This window comes from Salmo salar, chromosome 05, assembly GCF_965601325.2.
Source record: "Salmo salar chromosome 05, fSalSal1, whole genome shotgun sequence".
NCBI lineage: Eukaryota > Metazoa > Chordata > Actinopteri > Salmoniformes > Salmonidae > Salmo > Salmo salar.
In genome coordinates this window covers 95,421,899-95,445,453 of record NC_138295.1, presented here as the reverse complement: position 1 = coordinate 95,445,453, position 23,555 = coordinate 95,421,899, and the positions used below count along the sequence as shown (strand labels likewise).

The 23,555-nt window shown below is 45.4% G+C and overlaps 1 protein-coding gene across 1 annotated transcript in view; it reads left to right on the top strand.

Annotated features, from left to right (window-relative positions):
- Nucleotides 1–23,555, top strand: part of LOC100196680 (eukaryotic translation initiation factor 3 subunit H-like) — a 91,490-nt gene that overhangs the window by 8,311 nt on the left and 59,624 nt on the right. The window contains exon 2 of the mRNA XM_082975997.1: nucleotides 7,303–7,459. Coding sequence (XP_082832123.1) covers nucleotides 7,303–7,459 — 157 coding nt within the window. The remainder of the gene's footprint in view (nucleotides 1–7,302; nucleotides 7,460–23,555) is intronic.

The window sequence follows — 23,555 nt, the reverse complement described above, 5'->3', positions numbered from 1 at the left end:
GGCTATATACAGGGGGTACCGGTACAGAGTCAATGTGGAGACTATATACAGGGGGTACCTGTACAGAGTCAATGTGTGGGGGCACCGGTTAGTTGAGGTAATATGTACATGTAGTTGGAGTTATTAAAGTGACTTATGCATAGATGACAACAGAGAGTAGCAGCGGAGTAAAGATTAACACTTAGGCTATTGATTATAGACCTAATTAAATTGGGGTGTCCTCTCTCTCCTCCATTTTCTTAGCCTAATTGTCTAAGGGCTGTTTCCTCGTCTCTGCTGCTGCCTCATTGTTCTCCATCTCAATATGCTGGTTCATTTAGTTATTATGCACGTAGCTACATAGGGAAAGGTGCCAATTCTACAGTGCACTGAAAATGATGTTTTAGAACCGTGGACAGCCACTGTATACAATGACACGGGAGAAAGTGCTTTTGTTGTGAGGGGGGGGGGCTTGGTGTGAGAAGCAGGGGGGGCTTGGTGTGTGAAGCAGGGGGGGGGGGGCTTGGTGTGAGAACAGGGGGGGGGGGCTTGGTGTGAGAAGCAGGGGGGGGGGCTTGGTGTGAGAAGCAGGGGGGGGGGGCTTGGTGTGTGAAGCAGGGGGGGGGGGGGGCTTGGTGTGTGAAGCAGGGGGGGGCTTGGTGTGTGAAGCAGGGGGGGGGGGCTTGGTGTGAGAACAGGGGGGGGGGGCTTGGTGTGAGAAGCAGGGGGGGGGGGGGGGCTTGGTGTGAGAAGCAGGGGGGGGCTTGGTGTGAGGCGAGGGGGGGGGGGGGCTTGGTGTGAGAAGCAGGGGGGGGGCTTGGTGTGAGAAGCAGGGGGGGGGCTTGGTGTGAGAAGCAGGGGGGGGCTTGGTGTGAGGCGAGGGGGGGGGGGCTTGGTGTGAGGGGGCGGGGGGGGCTTGGTGTGAGGCGAGGGGGGGGGCTTGGTGTGTGAAGGGGGGGGGGCTTGGTGTGAGCGAGGGGGCGGGGGGGGCTTGGTGTGTGAAGGGGGGGGCTTGGTGTGTGAAGGGGGGGGGCTTGGTGTGTGAAGGGGGGGGGGCTTGGTGTGAGCGAGGGTGCGGGGGGGGCTTGGTGTGAGCGAGGGGGCGGGGGGGGGCTTGGTGTGAGCGAGGGGGCGGGGGGGGCTTGGTGTGAGCGAGGGGGGGGGGCTTGGTGTGTGAAGGGGGGGGGCTTGGTGTGTGAAGGGGGGGGGGCTTGGTGTGTGAAGGGGGGGGGGGGCTTGGTGTGTGAAGGGGGGGGGGGCTTGGTGTGTGAAGGGGGGGGGGGCTTGGTGTGTGAAGAGGGTTTTACGCTTGCTAAAATCTGTCCATAATATGCCCAGTGTGTTTCTATAGGCTTATTTCTGGACCTAAGCTTGTTGCCCGTCTTCCCTCCTTTGGGTCAACGACTCCCATTGTTAGGGCAGAGACGTGCATCTCTTCAATATCTACAGATCTCTGGTGTAAATGGGGAGGTGAACCCAGCAGAGGAGCGAAGGAGATGAGACCAAGAATACAATATGAGAACAAGCAGACACACTCAGACAGATTAACAAAACCTTGATTCTTCAGATACAGGCATTTTGGAATGTCGCACAAAAACATACATTTTGAAGGAATCAATTTAATGCAATATATCGTCCATGTTGTGTTTTTATATTTTTGTTCAGTGTAGATATACCGTACCAGTCAAAGGTTTGGACACCTACTCATTCAAGGGTTTTTCTTTATTTCTACTATTTTCTACATTGTAGAATAATAGTGAAGACATCAAAACTATGACAAAATATATATTTAGTTTCTTCAAAGTAGCCACCCTTTGCCTTGATGACAGCTTTGCACACTCTTGGCATTCTCATTCACTGGTAGTGTATATCGGGAATCACCCTTAAGTCTGAAAAAATGTAGCTATGATTTTTAGGTCATATGACCCGGCCCCCTCCACAGAGGCCCGCTGAGGCCCGCTGAGGCCCACTGAGGCCCGGCCCTCCCAACAGTTCTATTTAGCGTTACACCAGATTAACAGGTAATGGAGGTAGAGGCCTCAGTTAGCTACTTCCAATGCTTGGCAGGTACAAACCTTCCAACATCATAGATTCTGAGTCCCTAACATCCAGGCTACTCAAAGCTAACTTTGTATTTCAGACAGTGTGTTGCATTACCTTCAGAATGTATTGTCTGTGTGGGCTATTGATTTATGGCCTGGAATTAAGGATGGAAGCCAGCAGTGATTTCGCCTACCATTTAGATTTTTTTTTGCTTCATTCAATTTTAAACCTGTTGATTTTTTTTACAATTTTAGTGGCCCACATATCAATCTCTCGTCTCCACATGAAGTTTGCCCCACCAGCTGTTGAGCGAGATCGATCTGAAGTAGTAGAGAAACTTACCTTATAAAAGTCCGACGGGCTTTACTTGCAATACGTAGTGGTATTTGTATGAAGCCTGGATATCATAACAAAGCCACTAGCACCTGATTTAACCCGTAGTCCTTCAGGAGATGGGTTACATCGATCTGTCAGGGTTCCAGCTCTGTTGTGACGTGATGAAAGGATCGGCGTGGCTGGGTGAAGGTTTAGAATACGTTAGATGAGAATTTACAGACTTTAATCTGACCCTGTGGCTTTGAGAGAGAGAAAAAAAGGACATTTGCAGCAGTGATGGAGGGGAATAGGCTTGAGAAGGTGTCCATTCCGTCCACGATAAAACGTGGGCGGAATCCAGACGTTAAAACACAATTTTTTTTCAACAATATAAAACAAATGTGTTGAACTCGGGAATCAAGTAAAATGTATTGAAAATAAATGATTTTGTCCAAGTTTATCATGACATGAACAGAATCCTTCAGTGATTTGTAATTCCTGCAACTTTCTGAAGAGGTGAGTGTGTGTGTGTGTGTGTGTGCAGTGCACGAGTCTACCACTTAATGTAGCCGTTAGCGATGATGCTAATGAAAAGTGTTCTGGTAGATTGAAAGTTCCCCTCTCACCTTCTCTGTTAAATGTTAACTACGAAGTAGCCTATGCTTACCTGGCAGAATGACCTCATTAATATTTTCATATGTCCACTGGGTATTTGTTTTGCTAACTCTACTATCACGTGCGCTATTAAAACCCCGAGCACAACAGCCTCTTGCTAGTTGTTGAATTGCCTAAACACGACTATTTTAGTTATCAATGTTTTTTTTTATTTAAAAAGATATAAACGTTTTCTTCCGCTTTGTCGCTTGTTGACAAAAAAAATGACAATTATATCCATTTTAATCCCACTTTAACACAAAATGTGAAGCAATCCCTTTCACACTGTAGAACATCCAATGTTATTGTTACAGTAGCCTACCAAGAAAGTCATTTCTCTGTTCTAAGGACCCCCCCTGGTCTGTTATTAAGACTAACGCTGTTCTAAGGACCCCCCCCCCCTGGTCTGTTATTAAGACTAACGCTGTTCTAAGGACCCCCCCTGGTCTGTTATTCAGACTAACGCTGTTCTAAGGACCCCCCCCCCCGGTCTGTTATTAAGACTAACGCTGTTCTAAGGACCCCCCCTGGTCTGTTATTCAGACTAACGCTGTTCTAAGGACCCCCCCCCCCTGGTCTGTTATTAAGACTAACGCTGTTCTAAGGACCCCCCCCCTGGTCTGTTATTCAGACTAACGCTGTTCTAAGGACCCCCCCTGGTCTGTTATTCAGACTAACGCTGTTCTAAGGACCCCCCCTGGTCTGTTATTCATACTAACGCTGTTCTAACGACCCCCCCCCCTGGTCTGTTATTCAGACTAACGCTGTTCTAAGGACCCCCCCTGGTCTGTTATTCAGACTAACGCTGTTCTAAGGACCCCCCCCCCTGGTCTGTTATTCAGACTAACGCTGTTCTAAGGACCCCCCCCCTGGTCTGTTATTCAAACTAACGCTGTTCTAAGGACCCCCCCCCTGGTCTGTTATTCAGACTAACGCTGTTCTAAGGACCCCCCCCGGTCTGTTATTCAGACTAACGCTGTTCTAAGGACCCCCCCCGGTCTGTTATTCAGACTAACGCTGTTCTAAGGACCCCCCCCCCCCCCCCCGGTCTGTTATTCAGACTAACGCTGTTCTAAGGACCCCCCCCCCCCCCCCCCCTGGTCTGTTATTCAGACTAACGCTGTTCTAAGGACCCCCCCCCCTGGTCTGTTATTCAGACTAACGCTGTTCTAAGGACCCCCCCTGGTCTGTTATTCAGACTAACGCTGTTCTAAGGACCCCCCCTGGTCTGTTATTCATACTAACGCTGTTCTAACGACCCCCCCCCTGGTCTGTTATTCATACTAACGCTGTTCTAAGGACCCCCCCTGGTCTGTTATTCAGACTAACGCTGTTCTAAGGACCCCCCCTGGTCTGTTATTCAGACTAACGCTGTTCTAAGGACCCCCCCCCCCTGGTCTGTTATTCAGACTAACGCTGTTCTAAGGACCCCCCCCCTGGTCTGTTATTCAAACTAACGCTGTTCTAAGGACCCCCCCCCCCCCCCCTGGTCTGTATTCAGACTAACGCTGTTCTAAGGACCCCCCCTGGTCTGTTATTCAGACTAACGCTGTTCTAAGGACCCCCCCCCTGGTCTGTTATTCAGACTAACGCTGTTCTAAGGACCTCCCCCCCGGTCTGTTATTCAGACTAACGCTGTTCTAAGGACCCCCCCCGGTCTGTTATTCAGACTAACGCTGTTCTAAGGACCCCCCCCCCCCCCCCCCTGGTCTGTTATTCAGACTAACGCTGTTCTAAGGACCCCCCCCCCCCGGTCTGTTATTCAGACTAACGCTGTTCTAAGGACCCCCCCCCCCGGTCTGTTATTCAGACTAACGCTGTTCTAAGGACCCCCCCTGGTCTGTTATTCATACTAACGCTGTTCTAAGGACCCCCCCTGGTCTGTTATTCAGACTAAGGCTGTTCTAAGGACCCCCCACGTCTGTTATTTCAGACTAACGCTGTTCTAAGGACCCCCCCTGGTCTGTTATTCAGACTAACACTGTTCTAAGGACCCCCCCTGGTCTGTTATTCAGACTAACGCTGTTCTAAGGACCCCCCCCCTGGTCTGTTATTCAGACTAACGCTGTTCTAAGGACCCCCCCCTGGTCTGTTATTCAGACTAACGCTGTTCTAAGGACCCCCCCTGGTCTGTTATTCAGACTAACGCTGGTTCTAAGGACCCCCCCCCCCCCCCCCCCCGCGGTCTGTTATTCAGACCTAACGCTGTTCTAAGGACCCCCCCCTGGTCTGTTATTCAGACTAACGCTGTTCTAAGGACCCCCCCCCCCCCCCCCCCCCCGGTCTGTTATTCAGACTAACGCTGTTCTAAGGACCCCCCCTGGTCTGTTATTCAGACTAACGCTGTTCTAAGGACCCCCCCCCCCCCTGGTCTGTTATTTCCCATGGTGCCACATGGCTCCCTGGTATTGTAATAACCAACAGGGGGCCTCTCCTCTGTTCCAGCCGTGTGAGGTTGTCTGTTGTCTTGACCTGCTTCTGCTCTTATCAATGTGATTTATGAGGAACTCCATGACTTGTTGTCTTTCAGCTTGTTACTCTTGTGTATTCACACTGTTGTCCTCTTTTGATTTTTCACCTTTATCTTCCTCTTCTCCGGCGTGTTCTCTCTGGAACAACAGAGCAGTAGGTCTTTGCCCTGTCATCTCTCTATGGTGTCCCTTTTATTTTGATTTGATTTCACCTTTATTTAACCAGGTAGGCCAGTGGAGAACAAGTTCTCCATTTACAACTGCGACTTGGACAAGAATAAAGCAAAGCAGTTCCACACAACAAACAAACAACACAGAGTTACACATAAACAAACATACAGTCAATAATACAATAGAAAAATCTACATACAGTGTGTGCAAAATGAGGTAAGATTAGGGAGGTAAGGCAATAAATAGGGCCGTAGTGGTGATGTAATTACAATATAGCAATTAAAACACTGGAATGATAGATGTGCAGAAGATGAATGTGCAAGTAGAGATACTGGGGTGCAAAGGAGCAAGATAAATAAATAAATACAGTAGGGGAAGAGGTAGGTAGATAGATGGGCTGTTTACAGATGGGCTGTGTACATGTGCAGTGATCTGTGAGCTGCTCTGACAGCTGGTGCTTAAAGCTAGTGAGGGAGATAAGTGTTTCCAGTTTCAGAGATTTTTGTAGTTCGTTCCAGTCATTGGCAGCAGAGAACTGGAAGGAGAGACGGCCAAAGGAGGAATTGGCTTTGGGGGTGACCAGAGAGATATACCTGCTGGACGCGCGTGCTACAGGTGGGTGCTGCTATGGTGACCAGTGAGCTGACTAGGATTTCTATATAGGATCTTAAATCTGCCACTTAAACCTGCAATCAAGAGAAGGACACCTATTATTTGGTTCTTCGGCCAAAATCTTCCAGAGAAGCCGTGGAAGACTGGAGGATAACCTGTCCATGGACAGTCAGAATTATTCCCCTGAGTCCAGTGGAAACCAAGACTGGAGGATAACCTGTCCATGGACAGTCAGAATTATTCCCAGGGTCCAGTGGAAACCAAGACTGGAGGATAACCTGTCCCATGGACAGTCAGAATTATTCCCCTGAGTCCAGTGGAAACCAAGACTGGAGGATAACCTGTCCATGGACAGTCAGAATTATTCCCAGGGTCCAGTGGAAACCAAGACTGGAGGATAACCTGTCCATGGACAGTCAGAATTATTCCCCTGAGTCCAGTGGAAAACCAAGACTGGAGGATTACCTGTCCATGGACAGTCAGAATTATTCCCCTGAGTCCAGTGGAAACCAAGACTGGAGGATTACCTGTCCATGGACAGTCAGAATTATTCCCAGGGTCCAGTGGAAACCAAGACTGGAGGATAACCTGTCCATGGACAGTCAGAATTATTCCCCTGAGTCCAGTGCAGCCCAATAATCCACGACAGTGTCTGGCTTGGTCCAGTTTCTGACAAATACTTTCTCTTGCCCTTTTTCTGAAATCATCTCACATTCTCTCTCTCTCTCTCTCTCTCTCTCTTTTTCTCTTTCTCTTTCTCTCTCTCTCTCTCTCTCTCTCTCTCTTTTCTCTTCTCTCTCTCCTCTCTCTCTCTCTCTCTCTCTCTCTCTTCTCTTTCTCTTTCTCTTTCTCTTTCTCTTTCTCTTTCTCTTTCTCTTTCTCTTTCTCTTTCTCTTTCTCTTTCTCTTTCTCTTTCTCTTTCTCTTTCTCTTTCTCTTTCTCTTTCTCTGTCTCTGTCTCTGTCTCTGTCTCTGTCTCTTTCTCTTTCTCTTTCTCTTTCTCTGTCTCTCTCTCTCTCTCTCTCTCTCTCGTTCCCTCTCTCTCTGTGTCTCTCCAGGTGGTCCTGAAGATGATCAAGCATTACCAGGAGGAGGGTCAGGGCAGTGAGGTGGTCCAGGGTGTCCTGCTGGGCCTGGTAGTGGAGGACAGGTTAGAGATCACCAACTGTTTCCCCTTCCCTCAGCACACTGAGGACGACGCTGACTTTGATGAAGGTACACGAGAGCACTGTGCTTGGAATTGGAAACCTACTGCTCTTCTCTCTCTCTCTCTGTGTGTGTGTGTGTGTGTCCTCTCAATGTTCAGTGTTTCTCATTATATCTCCTGTGTGTCTGTCAGTACCTCATCAGAGATCATTCCTCTCTGACCGGCGCCCCTGCTGCTTCCTGTATCAAACCCTGTTTCTCTGGGCAGCTTGTTGGCACACAGTCAAACTGACTGACAGGCGTAGTCTGACACCAGGAAGGGAAAGGTCTCTCTAATCATGTCTCTCATTTGTCTCACTAACAAGCTACTGTCCTGAATTCTGGGTAATAACCGAGCATGAAAGATTGCTAAAGGTCGTTAGTATCAGAGGTCTGTCTGTAGTAGTGAGCCAATCAGAGGTCTGGATGTAGTAGTGAGCCAATCAGAGGTCTGGATGTAGTAGTGAGCCAATCAGAGGTCTGTCTGTAGAAGTGAATGGAGAACAGTAACAGAGATATCTAGTAGGTCTGTCTGTAGTAGTGAATGGAGAACAGTAACTGGGATATCTAGTAGGTCTGTCTGTAGTAGTGAATGGAGAACAGTAACTGAGATATCTAGTAGGTCTGTCTGTAGTAGTGAATGGGGAACAGTAACTGAGATATCTAGTAGGTCTGTCTGTAGTAGTGAATGGAGAACAGTAACTGAGATATCTAGTAGGTCTGTCTGTAGTAGTGAATGGAGAACAGTAACTGAGATATCTAGTAGGTCTGTCTGTAGTAGTGAATGGGGAACAGTAACTGAGATATCTAGTAGGTCTGTCTGTAGTAGTGAATGGAGAACAGTAACTGAGATATCTAGTAGGTCTGTCTGTAGTAGTGAATGGAGAACAGTAACTGAGATATCTAGCAGGTCTGTCTGTAGTAGTGAATGGGGAACAGTAACTGGGATATCTAGCAGGTCTGTCTGTAGTAGTGAATGGAGAACAGTAACTGGGATATCTAGCAGGTCTGTCTGTAGTAGTGAATGGAGAACAGTAACTGGGATATCTAGTAGGTCTGTCTGTAGTAGTGAATGGGGAACAGTAACTGAGATATCTAGTAGGTCTGTCTGTAGTAGTGAATGGAGAACAGTAACTGGGATATCTAGTAGGTCTGTCTGTAGTAGTGAATGGGGAACAGTAACTGAGATATCTAGTAGGTCTGTCTGTAGTAGTGAATGGAGAACAGTAACTGAGATATCTAGTAGGTCTGTCTGTAGTAGTGAATGGAGAACAGTAACTGGGATATCTAGTAGGTCTGTCTGTAGTAGTGAATGGAGAACAGTAACTGAGATATCTAGTAGGTCTGTCTGTAGTAGTGAATGGAGAACAGTAACTGGGATATCTAGTAGGTCTGTCTGTAGTAGTGAATGGAGAACAGTAACTGAGATATCTAGTAGGTCTGTCTGTAGTAGTGAATGGAGAACAGTAACTGGGATATCTAGTAGGTCTGTCTGTAGTAGTGAATGGAGAACAGTAACTGGGATATCTAGTAGGTCTGTCTGTAGTAGTGAATGGAGAACAGTAACTGAGATATCTAGTAGGTCTGTCTGTAGTAGTGAATGGAGAACAGTAACTGGGATATCTAGTAGGTCTGTCTGTAGTAGTGAATGGGGAACAGTAACTGAGATATCTAGTAGGTCTGTCTGTAGTAGTGAATGGGGAACAGTAACTGGGATATCTAGTAGGTCTGTCTGTAGTAGTGAATGGAGAACAGTAACTGAGATATCTAGTAGGTCTGTCTGTAGTAGTGAATGGGGAACAGTAACTGAGATATCTAGTAGGTCTGTCTGTAGTAGTGAATGGGGAACAGTAACTGGGATATCTAGTAGGTCTGTCTGTAGTAGTGAATGGGGAACAGTAACTGAGATATCTAGTAGGTCTGTCTGTAGTAGTGAATGGAGAACAGTAACTGGGATATCTAGCAGGTCTGTCTGTAGTAGTGAATGTGGGCCACGTCCTGGATACTCCACTGATTGGGAAGTCATGTGTTCTAATAAGCCCAGTCGCTGCACGACAGTGACCCATGACCCCAACATATTTAGCCCTCTAGTGTACAGAACACATTTAAATGAACAGACAGCATTGAAACGGGTCAAAGTGGTATAGGGCAGTAGAGGCGCTTGAAGATTTGTTTTTGTAGTCTTGGGTCTGGGAAAAATTTGACTTTTTTTTTTTTTTTTTATAAACTCATTTAATGCAATTCCAAGTAATTATACATGACTGGAGACTTTTTAAAATAGTTTTATACTCAAACGATTGGCTGCTTTGACACTGACAAATGGAGAATGTGAGATCATTAAAGAACAACGTGGTCTTGAATCCATCAATAGCCGAGGTCGAGGTGTGTGGAAGAGAGAGACATGGTACAATATGAGGAAACTATAGTCCTAAACAAGCTTTCCTGTTTCACCGTCTCACCCAATGAGGTGCAGCTCACTCACAGGCGGTGGCCAATGGGCTCGTGCCTAAAGCCCATCTCTCCTGTTTTAGTTTGGTAAACCAATACTATTCGCTCAATAGGTCTATTTGGAAGTTAATCAAATATTTTTGGTGGACTACGTACAGTCTTTGTCTCGGCGGGAGCCATTTGCTTTCCAAACTGTCTTATCCCGCGATTTGTATTTATAATATTGCGAAAGGCCTGTTTTTTTGTTGCTGCTGCTGCATGCGGTTCACTGACAGATTTGTTAAGCGTTCCAGACTGTAGGCGATGCCTTGTGATTGGACTATACACCATCCACAGCTAGGCTATTAAAAAAATAAATACCCTATTGATCCTCCGTGGCTAAATTATACACCTCCTCCTAGTGTAGTATTTCTGAATTATAGACCTCCTCCTAGTGTAGTGTTCTGAATTATAGACCTCCTCCTGGTGTAGTGTTCTGAATTATAGACCACCTCCTAGTGTAGCATTCTGAATTATAGACCTCCTCCTAGTGTAGTATTCTGAATTATAGACCACCTCCTAGTGTAGTATTCTGAATTATAGACCACCTCCTAGTGTAGTATTCTGAATTATAGACCTCCTCCTAGTGTAGTATTCTGAATTATAGACCTCCTCCTAGTGTACTATTCTGAATTATAGACCACCTCCTAGTGTACTATTCTGAATTATAGACCACCTCCTAGTGTACTATTCTGAATTATAGACCTCCTAGTGTAGTATTTATGAATTATAGACCTCCTAGTGTAGTATTTATGAATTATAGACCTCCTCCTAGTGTAGTATTTATGAATTATAGACCTCCTCCTAGTGTAGTATTTATGAATTATAGACCTCCTCCTAGTGTAGTATTTATGAATTATAGACCTCCTCCTAGTGTAGTATTCTGAATTATAGACCACCTCCTAGTGTAGTATTCTGAATTACAGACCACCTCCTAGTGTAGTATTTACGAATTATAGACCTAGTGTAGTATTGTGAATTATAGACCTAGTCTAGTATTCTATAATTCTATAATTTAGCCCAAACTACTACCTCTTCCCCTACTGTATTTATTTATTTTATTTATTTTGCTCCTTTGCACCATATTATTTATATTTTATCTCTGAACTTTCTTCAAACTACAAATCTACCATTCCAGTGTTTTACTTGCTATACTTTATTTACTTTGCCACCATGGCATTTTATTGCCTTTACCTCCCTTATCTCACATCATTTGCTCACATTGTATATAGTCTTATTTTTCTACTGTATCATTGATTGTATGTTGTTTTACTCCATGTGTAACTCTGTGTTTTTGTATGTTGTCGAACTGCTTTGCTTTATCTTGGCCAGGTCGCAATTGTAAATGAGAACTTGTTCTCAACTTGCCTACCTGGTTAAATAAAGGTGAAATAAATAAATAAAATAAATAAAAATCTGAATTATAGACCTCCTCCTAGTGTAGTATTTATGAATTATAGACCTCCTCCTAGTGTAGTATTTTGAATTATAGACCTCCTCCTAGTGTAGTATTCTGAATTATAGACCTCCTCCTGGTGTAGTGTTCTGAATTATAGACCACCTCCTAGTGTAGTATTCTGAATTATAGACCTCCTAGTGTAGTATTTATGAATTATAGACCTCCTCCTAGTGTACTATTCTGAATTATAGACCTCCTCCTGGTGTAGTGTTCTGAATTATAGACCTCCTCCTGGTGTAGTGTTCTGAATTATAGACCTCCTCCTAGTGTAGTATTCTGAATTATAGACCTCCTCCTGGTGTAGTATTCTGAATTATAGACCTCCTCCTAGTGTAGTATTTATGAATTATAGACCTCCTCCTAGTGTAGTGTTCTGAATTATAGACCTCCTCCTGGTGTAGTGTTCTGAATTATAGACCTCCTCCTAGTGTAGTATTCTGAATTATAGACCTCCTCCTAGTGTAGTATTTATGAATTACAGACCTCCTCCTAGTGTAGTATTTACGAATTATAGACCTAGTGTAGTATTGTGAATTATAGACCTAGTCTAGTATTCTATAATTCTATAATTTAGCCCAAACTACTACCTCTTCCCCTACTGTATTTATTTATTTAATTTATTTTGCTCCTTTGCACCATATTATTTATATTTTATCTCTGAACTTTCTTCAAACTACAAATCTACCATTCCAGTGTTTTTCTTGCTATACTTTATTTACTTTGCCACCATGGCATTTTTTTGCCTTTACCTCCCTTATCTCACATCATTTGCTCACATTGTATATAGTCTTATTTTTATTTTATTTATTTTTTATTTATTTTTTTCTACTGCATTCATTGATTGTATGTTGTTTTACTCCATGTGTAACTCTGTGTTTTTGTATGTTGTCGAACTGCTTTGCTTTATCTTGGCCAGGTCGCAATTGTAAATGAGAACTTGTTCTCAACTTGCCTACCTGGTTAAATAAAGGTGAAATAAATAAATAAAATAAATAAAATTCTGAATTATAGACCTCCTCCTAGTGTAGTATTTATGAATTATAGACCTCCTCCTAGTGTAGTATTTATGAATTATAGACCTCCTCCTGGTGTAGTATTTATGAATTATAGACCTCCTCCTGGTGTAGTATTTATGAATTATAGACCTCCTCCTGGTGTAGTATTTATGAATTATAGACCTCCTCCTAGTGTAGTATTTATGAATTATAGACCTCCTCCTGGTGTAGTATTTATGAATTATAGACCTCCTCCTAGTGTAGTATTCTGAATTATAGACCTCCTCCTAGTGTAGTATTCTGAATTATAGACCTCCTCCTAGTGTAGTATTCTGAATTATAGACCACCTCCTAGTGTAGTATTTATGAATTATAGACCACCTCCTAGTGTAGTATTCTGAATTATAGACCTCCTAGTGTAGTATTTATAAATTATAGACCTCCTCCTAGTGTAGTATTCTGAATTATTAATTATAGGGTTGTGTTGGCTCCACCAGGACCCTTCCCATGGCTATGATTCTATCAGGAAGTAAATGATGAAGGACCCTTCCTTCCCATGACTATGATTCTATCAGGAAGTAAATGATGAAGGACCCTTCCTTCCCATGACTATGATTCTATCAGGAAGTAAATGATGAAGGACCCTTCCTTCCCATGACTATGATTCTATCAGGAAGTAAATGATGAAGGACCTTTCCTTCCCATGGCCATGACTCTATCAGGAAATAAATGAAGGACCCTGACTATGAATTAGCTACACAGCCTGATAATACCAGTGATGGTGTAGACCTTAAATCAGCATGTTTGTGAAACAGTATCTTCTAAATCAAATAGGAATACAAGAAGCATGAATATGTTAGCTACATGTGGTGCTGGTCAAAAGTAGTGCCCTACATGGGGAATAGGGTGCCATTTGGAACACACTGTGTATTCAGACAGGGTACACCCTCTGTATAATCTCCAGATTTGGTATTCTTTAAAAGTTTCAGCTACATGAAGTAGCTAAGAGAGAACGTTCAATGTAGCCCCAGATTATAGGGTCACCTAGGAAACACTTATCAACACTTTGGTTCCTACCCTGTCACAATAACTCCTCCCTGGCATTTTCATTCGTTGTCATGTCAAACACTGTATTCAAAGTGCCCACTATTATTTATATTCTGACTATAGAATTAGAATAATCATCATATTTCCAACATTTTACCCAAAGTTTTTTGATCTAAATCACAAGTCAAATCGTTATTGCAACATTTGGTTATAAATTGTCCGTATCATGCAGCCCTACACGGCAGTGTGGAAATTCTCTCAAATGACTGCAGGAAATGTATGAAAATGCAAAAGAATATATATTTTTGGTTGAAGTTGAATTGGACAATATAAACCAATCAGAATGGAGAAAGACCCATTGACATCACTTGGAGTGGTAACACCTACATCCTGAGGTCATACACTACTTATAAAGCAAATTTAGACATTTTATCATCTAAAAACATAAAATACTGTCAAATACCGTCAAATTCTGTTTATTTTTTTTATTCTGTGATATATTTTGGCCGTATCACCCAGCACTAAAGAGGACTGAGATCGGTTATTTTTAAAGGGGACTGTTTTTAGTGTGTGTGTGTGTGTGTGTTTTTAGGAATTGTGTAGCTAATGTTGAATCTGTTTTGACATGTGGATTTCCTCTTGTTGGTTTAACAGGGACAGGTCTCTCTGCCAAGGCAGCGTCACACAGTAAAAACACACACACACACTGCCTGTAGTGCACTACTTTTAACCAGTGCCCTATGGGTTTCTCTATGGGTGCTGGTCAAAAGTAGTGCACTACATGGGTAATGGGGTGCTATTTGGGACATTCTGTGTATTCAGACAGGGTACACGCTCTGTATAATCTCCAGATTTGATATTGTTTAAACGTTTCAGACGTGAAGAGCGACTGGAATAAGACTGGGCTCAGATGGGTAAGACTGGTCCTCCAGAGACGACCAACAAGGAGAATCAGGGTCGCTCAGTCCTGGCAACTTTCCCCAAATGTAAACTAGAGGACATTCAGCAGCTCTTGAAGGACAATGGAAGTAAATAAAAAAACATCTTTATTGTTACAAGTAAACATTATTATGGCTTTTGGCCTTAAGGGCTTTACCCAAATTCCCTGTTTTTCCAGAAATCCTGATTGGAGGATATAGCGGGACTAGGGAGATGGGCAGAAAGAGAGACTGTGTTATGGGGAGAGAGAGAGAGACTGTGTTATGGGGAGAGAGAGAGACTGTGTTATGGGGAGAGAGAGAGAGACTGTGTTATGGGGAGAGAGAGAGAGAGACTGGGTTATGGGGAGAGAGAGAGAGAGAGAGACTGGGTTATGGGGAGAGAGAGAGAGAGAGAGACTGGGTTATGGGGAGAGAGAGAGAGACTGGGTTATGGGGAGAGAGAGAGAGACTGGGTTATGGGGAGAGAGAGAGAGACTGGGTTATGGAGAGAGAGAGAGAGAGACTGGGTTATGGAGAGAGAGAGAGAGAGACTGGGTTATGGAGAGAGAGAGAGAGAGACTGGGTTATGGAGAGAGAGAGAGAGAGACTGGGTTATGGAGAGAGAGAGAGAGAGAGAGAGACTGGGTTATGGAGAGAGAGAGAGAGAGAGAGAGACTGGGTTATGGGGAGAGAGAGAGAGAGACTGGGTTATGGGGAGAGAGAGAGAGAGACTGGGTTATGGGGAGAGAGAGAGAGAGACTGGGTTATGGGGAGAGAGAGAGAGAGAGAGAGACTGGGTTATAGAGAGAGAGAGAGAGAGAGACTGGGTTATAGAGAGAGAGAGAGAGAGAGAGAGAGAGAGAGAGACTGGGTTATGGGGAGAGAGAGAGAGAGAGAGAGAGAGAGACTGGGTTATGGGGAGAGAGAGAGAGACTGGGTTATGGGGAGAGAGAGAGAGAGAGAGAGACTGGGTTATAGAGAGAGAGAGAGAGAGAGACTGGGTTATGGGGAGAGAGAGAGAGAGAGAGAGACTGGGTTATGGGGAGAGAGAGAGAGACTGGGTTATGGGGAGAGAGAGAGAGAGAGACTGGGTTATGGGGAGAGAGAGAGAGAGAGACTGGGTTATGGGGAGAGAGAGAGAGAGAGACTGGGTTATGGGGAGAGAGAGAGAGAGAGACTGGGTTATGGGGAGAGAGAGAGAGAGAGACTGGGTTATGGGGGGAGAGAGAGAGAGAGAGACTGGGTTATGGGGGGAGAGCGAGAGAGAGAGACTGGGTTATGGGGGGAGAGCGAGAGAGAGAGACTGGGTTATGGGGGGAGAGAGAGAGAGAGACTGGGTTATGGGGGGAGAGAGAGAGAGAGAGACTGGGTTATGGGGGGGGAGAGAGAGAGAGACTGGGTTATGGGGGGAGAGAGAGAGAGAGACTGGGTTATGGGGGGAGAGAGAGAGAGAGACTGGGTTATGGGGGGAGAGAGAGAGAGAGACTGGGTTATGGGGGGAGAGAGAGAGAGACTGGGTTATGGGGAGAGAGAGAGAGAGAGAGACTGGGTTATGGGGAGAGAGAGAGAGAGAGAGACTGGGTTATGGGGAGAGAGAGAGAGAGAGAGACTGGGTTATGGGGAGAGAGAGAGAGAGAGACTGGGTTATGGGGAGAGAGAGAGAGAGAGACTGGGTTATGGGGAGAGAGAGAGAGAGAGACTGGGTTATGGGGAGAGAGAGAGAGAGAGACTGGGTTATGGGGAGAGAGAGAGACTGGGTTATGGGGGGAGAGAGAGAGAGAGACTGGGTTACGGGGAGAGAGAGAGAGAGACTGGGTTACGGGGGGAGAGGGAGAGAGAGACTGGGTTATGGGGAGAGAGAGAGAGACTGGGTTATGGGGAGAGAGATGGGGTCTCTGACTGTGATAAACAACCAAGTCACATGGAATTCTAAAGGACGTCTCCTGCAGTTGGAACCCAGCCAGGGAACCCAGCCAGGGAACCCAGCCAGGGAACCCAGCCAGGGAACCCAGTTCCACCCAACCATCCCTCTCTATAGAGGTTTAATTAAGGAATGGAAATATTTCAACCAGATTTGAGTAAAGAGAGCGAGGGGGGGAGAGGAAGACTGAGAGGGGGAGACAGAAAGTGAGGGAGAAAGAGAGAGAGAGGAAAATAGTGAGATGGAGGGAACAGGCAGAGTGAAATATCCTGTTGGCATTTGTTTTAATTGGCCAAATGAATGCACTTAAATGACCAAATGTACTTTATGGCACTGCAGTGAAGCCATCCCAAAACAAGGCCAGTATTTATATGGGGGAGCAGTAATTATGGAGGAGGGTGGAGAGGAATACTTACTGGAGGAACCCTGCTCTTATGGCTCAGAGTGGAGGAGAGGAGGCCCATCTCCTCTGCAGCCCTTAACACGGAGGGGCCCCGTCTCCTCTGTAGCCCTTAACACGGAGGGGCCCCGTCTCCTCTGTAGCCCTTAACACGGAGGGGCCCCGTCTCCTCTGTAGCCCTTAACACGGAGGGGCCCCGTCTCCTCTGTAGCCCTTAACACGGAGGGGCCCCGTCTCCTCTGTAGCCCTTAACACGGAGGGGCCCCGTCTCCTCTGTAGCCCTTAACACGGAGGGGCCCCGTCTCCTCTGTAGCCCTTAACACGGAGGGGCCCCGTCTCCTCTGTAGCCCTTAACACGGAGGGGCCCCGTCTCCTCTGTAGCCCTTAACACGGAGGGGCCCCGTCTCCTCTGCAGCCCTTAACACGGAGGGGCCCCGTCTCCTCTGCAGCCCTTAACACGGAGGGGCCCCGTCTCCTCTGTAGCCCTTAACACGGAGGGGCCCCGACTCCAATAGGCCGCCTCCTCTCTCTCCCTTACTAATTCCATTCCTTCAGCTTATTGGCAGGCAGAGGCAGTACTGATTGTTTGTGTATTGAACTGCACAGCGTTTGTTACAATGTAGTTCTGTTTGACTGAAATGGCTGCACCGTAGGTCACCAGACTGCAGAGACAGATGGATCACAGGGATGTGTTCTTCTATCTAGCCTCTATACCGCTACAGTATAATGTGGGGGTTCTATCTAGCCTCTATACCGCTACAGTATAATGTGAGGGTTCTATCTAGCCTCTATACCTCTACAGTATAATGTGGGGGTTCTATCTAGCCTCTACAGTATAATGTGAGGGTTCTATCTAGCCTCTATACCTCTACAGTATAATGTGGGGGTTCTATCTAGCCTCTACAGTATAATGTGAGGGTTCTATCTAGCCTCTACAGTATAATGTGAGGGTTCTATCTAGCCTCTACAGTATAATGTGAGGGTTCTATCTAGCCTCTACACCACTACAGTATAATGTGAGGGTTCTATCTAGCCTCTACAGTATAATGTGGGGGTTCTATCTAGCCGCTACAGTATAATGTGGGGGTTCTATCTAGCCTCTACACCGCTACAGTATAATGTGGGGGTTCGATCTAGCCTCTACACTGCTACAGTATAATGTGAGGGTTCTATCTAGCCTCTACAGTATAATGTGGGGGTTCTATCTAGCCTCTACACCGCTACAGTATAATGTGGGGGTTCTATCTAGCCGCTACAGTATAATGTGGGGGTTCTATCTAGCCTCTACACCGCTACAGTATAATGTGGGGGTTCGATCTAGCCTCTACACCACTACAGTATGTGGGGGTTCTATCTAGCCTCTACACCACTACAGTATAATGTGAGGGTTCTATCTAGCCTCTACACCGCTACAGTATAATGTGAGGGTTCTATCTAGCCTCTACACCACTACAGTATAATGTGAGGGTTCTATCTAGCCTCTACACCACTACAGTATAATGTGGGGGTTCTATCTAGCCTCTACACCACTACAGTATAATGTGAGGGTTCTATCTAGCCTCTACACCACTACAGTATAATGTGGGGGTTCTATCTAGCCTCTACACCACTACAGTATAATGTGGGGGTTCTATCTAGCCTCTACACCGCTACAGTATAATGTGAGGGTTCTATCTAGCCTCTATACCGCTACAGTATAATGTGAGGGTTCTATCTAGCCTCTACAGTATAATGTGGGGGTTCTATCTAGCCTCTACACCACTACAGTATAATGTGAGGGTTCTATCTAGCCTCTACACCACTACAGTATAATGTGAGGGTTCTATCTAGCCTCTACACCACTACAGTATGTGGGGGTTCTATCTAGCCTCTACACCGCTACAGTATAATGTGAGGGTTCTATCTAGCTTTTACACCACTACAGTATAATGTGAGGGTTCTATCTAGCCTCTACACCACTACAGTATGTGGGGGTTCTATCTAGCCTCTACACCGCTACAGTGTAATGTGAGGGTTCTATCTAGCCTCTACACCACTACAGTATGTGAGGGTTCTATCTAGCCTCTACAGTATAATGTGGGGGTTCTATCTAGCCTCTACACCACTACAGTATAATGTGAGGGTTCTATCTAGCCTCTACAGTATAACGTGAGGGTTCTATCTAGCCTCTACACCACTACAGTATGTGAGGGTTCTATCTAGCCTCTACACCACTACAGTATGTGAGGGTTCTATCTAGCCTCTACACCACTACAGTATGTGAGGGTTCTATATAGTCTCTACATCACTACAGTATGTGGGGGTTCTATCTAGCCTCTACACCACTACAGTATGTGAGGGTTCTATCTAGCCTCTACACCGCTACAGTATAATGTGGGGGTTCTATCTAGCCTCTACAGTATAACGTGAGGGTTCTATCTAGCCTCTACACCACTACAGTATGTGAGGGTTCTATCTAGCCTCTACACCACTACAGTATGTGAGGGTTCTATCTAGCCTCTACACCACTACAGTATGTGAGGGTTCTATATAGTCTCTACACCACTACAGTATGTGGGGGTTCTATCTAGCCTCTACACCACTACAGTATGTGAGGGTTCTATCTAGCCTTTACACCACCACAGTATAATGTGAGGGTTCTATCTAGCCTCTATACCGCTGCAGTATAATGTGAGGGTTCTATCTAGTCTCTACAGTATAATGTGGGGGTTCTATCTAGCCTCTACACCGCTACAGTATAATGTGGGGGTTCTATCTAGCCTCTACACCACTACAGTATAATGTGAGGGTTCTATCTCGCCTCTACAGTATAATGTGGGGGTTCTATCTAGCCTCTACAGTATAATGTGGGGGTTCTATCTAGCCTCTACACCACTACAGTATAATGTGAGGGTTCTATCTCGCCTCTACAGTATAATGTGGGGGTTCTATCTCGCCTCTACAGTATAATGTGGGGGTTCTATCTAGCCTCTACAGTATAATGTGGGGGTTCTATCTAGCCTCTACACCACTACAGTATAATGTGAGGGTTCTATCTAGCCTCTACAGTATAATGTGAGGGTTCTATCTCGCCTCTACAGTATAATGTGAGGGTTCTATCTCGCCTCTACAGTATAATGTGGGGGTTCTATCTAGCCTCTACAGTATAATGTGGGGGTTCTATCTAGCCGCTACAGTATAATGTGGGGGTTCTATCTAGCCTCTACACCGCTACAGTATAATGTGGGGGTTCGATCTAGCCTCTACACCACTACAGTATAATGTGAGGGTTCTATCTAGCCTCTATACCACTACAGTATAATGTGGGGGTTCTATCTAGCCTCTACACCACTACAGTATAATGTGAGGGTTCTATCTAGCCTCTACAGTATAATGTGGGGGTTCTATCTAGCCTCTATACTGCTACAGTATAATGTGAGGGTTCTATCTAGCCTCTACAGTATAATGTGAGGGTTCTATCTAGCCTCTACACCTCTACAGTATAATGTGAGGGTTCTATCTAGCCTCTACACCACTACAGTATAATGTGAGGGTTCTATCTAGCCTCTACACCACTACAGTATGTGGGGGTTCTATCTAGCCTCTACACCGCTACAGTGTAATGTGAGGGTTCTATCTAGCCTCTACACCGCTACAGTATAATGTGAGGGTTCTATCTAGCTTTTACACCACTACAGTGTAATGTGAGGGTTCTATCTAGCCGCTACACCGCTACAGTATAATGTGGGGGTTCGATCTAGCCTCTACAGTATGTGGGGGTTCTATCTAGCCTCTACACCGCTACAGTGTAATGTGAGGGTTCTATCTAGCCGCTACACCGCTACAGTATAATGTGGGGGTTCGATCTAGCCTCTACAGTATAACGTGAGGGTTCTATCTAGCCTCTACACCACTACAGTATGTGAGGGTTCTATCTAGCCTCTACACCACTACAGTATGTGAGGGTTCTATCTAGCCTCTACACCACTACAGTATGTGAGGGTTCTATATAGTCTCTACATCACTACAGTATGTGGGGGTTCTATCTAGCCTCTACACCACTACAGTATGTGAGGGTTCTATCTAGCCTCTACACCGCTACAGTATAATGTGGGGGTTCTATCTAGCCTCTACAGTATAACGTGAGGGTTCTATCTAGCCTCTACACCACTACAGTATGTGAGGGTTCTATCTAGCCTCTACACCACTACAGTATGTGAGGGTTCTATCTAGCCTCTACACCACTACAGTATGTGAGGGTTCTATATAGTCTCTACACCACTACAGTATGTGGGGGTTCTATCTAGCCTCTACACCACTACAGTATGTGAGGGTTCTATCTAGCCGCTACAGTATAATGTGAGGGTTCTATCTAGCCTCTACACCACTACAGTATGTGAGGGTTCTATCTAGCCTCTACACCACTACAGTATGTGAGGGTTCTATCTAGCCTCTACAGTATAATGTGAGGGTTCTATCTAGCCGCTACAGTATAATGTGAGGGTTCTATCTAGCCTCTACACCACTACAGTATGTGAGGGTTCTATCTAGCCGCTACACCGCTACAGTATAATGTGGGGGTTCTATCTAGCCTCTACACCGCTACAGTATAATGTGAGGGTTCTATCTAGCCTCTACACCACTACAGTATGTGAGGGTTCTATCTAGCCGCTACACCGCTACAGTATAATGTGGGGGTTCTATCTAGCCTCTACACCGCTACAGTATAATGTGAGGGTTCTATCTAGCCTCTACAGTATAATGTGAGGGTTCTATCTAGCCTCTACACCACTACAGTATAATGTGGGGGTTCTATCTAGCCTCTACACCGCTACACTATAATGTGAGGGTTCTATCTAGCCTCTACACCACTACAGTATAATGTGGGGGTTCTATCTAGCCTCTACACCACTACAGTATAATGTGAGGGTTCTATCTAGCCTCTACAGTATAATGTGAGGGTTCTATCTAGCCTCTACAGTATAATGTGAGGGTTCTATCTAGCCTCTACACCACTACAGTATAATGTGAGGGTTCTATCTAGCCTCTACACCACTACAGTATAACGTGAGGGTTCTATCTAGCCTCTACACCTCTACAGTATAATGTGAGGGTTCTATCTAGCCTCTACACCACTACAGTATAACGTGAGGGTTCTATCTAGCCTCTACAGTATAATGTGGGGGTTCTATCTAGCCTCTACAGTATAATGTGGGGGTTCTATCTAGCCTCTACAGTATAATGTGGGGGTTCTATCTAGCCTCTACACCACTACAGTATAACGTGAGGGTTCTATCTAGCCTCTACACCACTACAGTATAATGTGAGGGTTCTATCTAGCCTCTACACCACTACAGTATAACGTGAGGGTTCTATCTAGCCTCTACAGTATAATGTGGGGGTTCTATCTAGCCTCTACACCGCTACAGTATAATGTGAGGGTTCTATCTAGCCTCTACAGTATAATGTGGGGGTTCTATCTAGCCTCTACACCACTACAGTATAACGTGAGGGTTCTATCTAGCCTCTACACCACTACAGTATAACGTGAGGGTTCTATCTAGCCTCTACAGTATAATGTGAGGGTTCTATCTAGCCTTTACACCACTACAGTATAACGTGAGGGTTCTATCTAGCCTCTACAGTATAATGTGAGGGTTCTATCTAGCCTCTACACCTCTACAGTATAATGTGAGGGTTCTATCTAGCCTCTACACCGCTACAGTATAATGTGAGGGTTCTATCTAGCCTCTACAGTATAATGTGAGGGTTCTATCTAGCCTCTACACCACTACAGTATGTGAGGGTTCTATCTAGCCTCTACAGTATAATGTGGGGGTTCTATCTAGCCTTTACACCACTACAGTATAACGTGAGGGTTCTATCTAGCCTCTACAGTATAATGTGAGGGTTCTATCTAGCCTCTACACCTCTACAGTATAATGTGAGGGTTCTATCTAGCCTCTACACCGCTACAGTATAATGTGGGGGTTCTATCTAGCCTCTACACCACTACAGTATGTGAGGGTTCTATCTAGCCTCTACAGTATAATGTGGGGGTTCTATCTAGCCTCTACACCGCTACAGTATAATGTGGGGGTTCTATCTAGCCTCTACAGTATAACGTGAGGGTTCTATCTAGCCTCTACAGTATAATGTGGGGGTTCTATCTAGCCTCTACACCGCTACAGTATAATGTTAGGGTTCTATCTAGCCTCTACAGTATAATGTGAGGGTTCTATCTAGCCTCTACAGTATAATGTGAGGGTTCTATCTAGCCTCTACAGTATAACGTGAGGGTTCTATCTAGCCTCTACAGTATAATGTGAGTGTTCAGTGTAGTTGACAGCTATAATTCAGGACAGATGAGTCTGGCAGGGAAACATGAATAATAACTGAATGTAACCAGCTTGATTAGATCACTGCTGGTTCACAGGTTTGCCCTCTCCCTCCATCTCTCTCTCTCTGCAGCGGTAATTGTGGAGACTGGAGACACACACACACACACACACACACACACACACACACACACACACACACACACACACACGCCCGCGGATGCACAGAAGAACAAGCACACACCCCTCTCTCTCTCTTCAGGGTGTTTATTTTAAGTCAAGGGATTAGTTTGCTCAGACATGATCTCTTCAACTGTTCTACCCATTTTTTTTCTCTCTCTCTCTCTCCCCTTTCTCGCTCTCTCTCTCTCTCTCCCCCCTTTCTCGCTCTCTTTCTCCTCTCTCTCTCCTTTCCTTCTCCCCTTTCTCTCGCTCTCTCCTTTCCTTCTCCCCTTTCTCTCTCCTCTTTCTTTCTCTCTTTCTCCTTTCTCTCTCTCTCCCCTCTCTCTCCTTTCCTTCTCCCCTTTCTCGCTCTCTCCTCTTTCTTTCTCTCTTTCTCCTTTCTCTCTCTCCCCTTTCT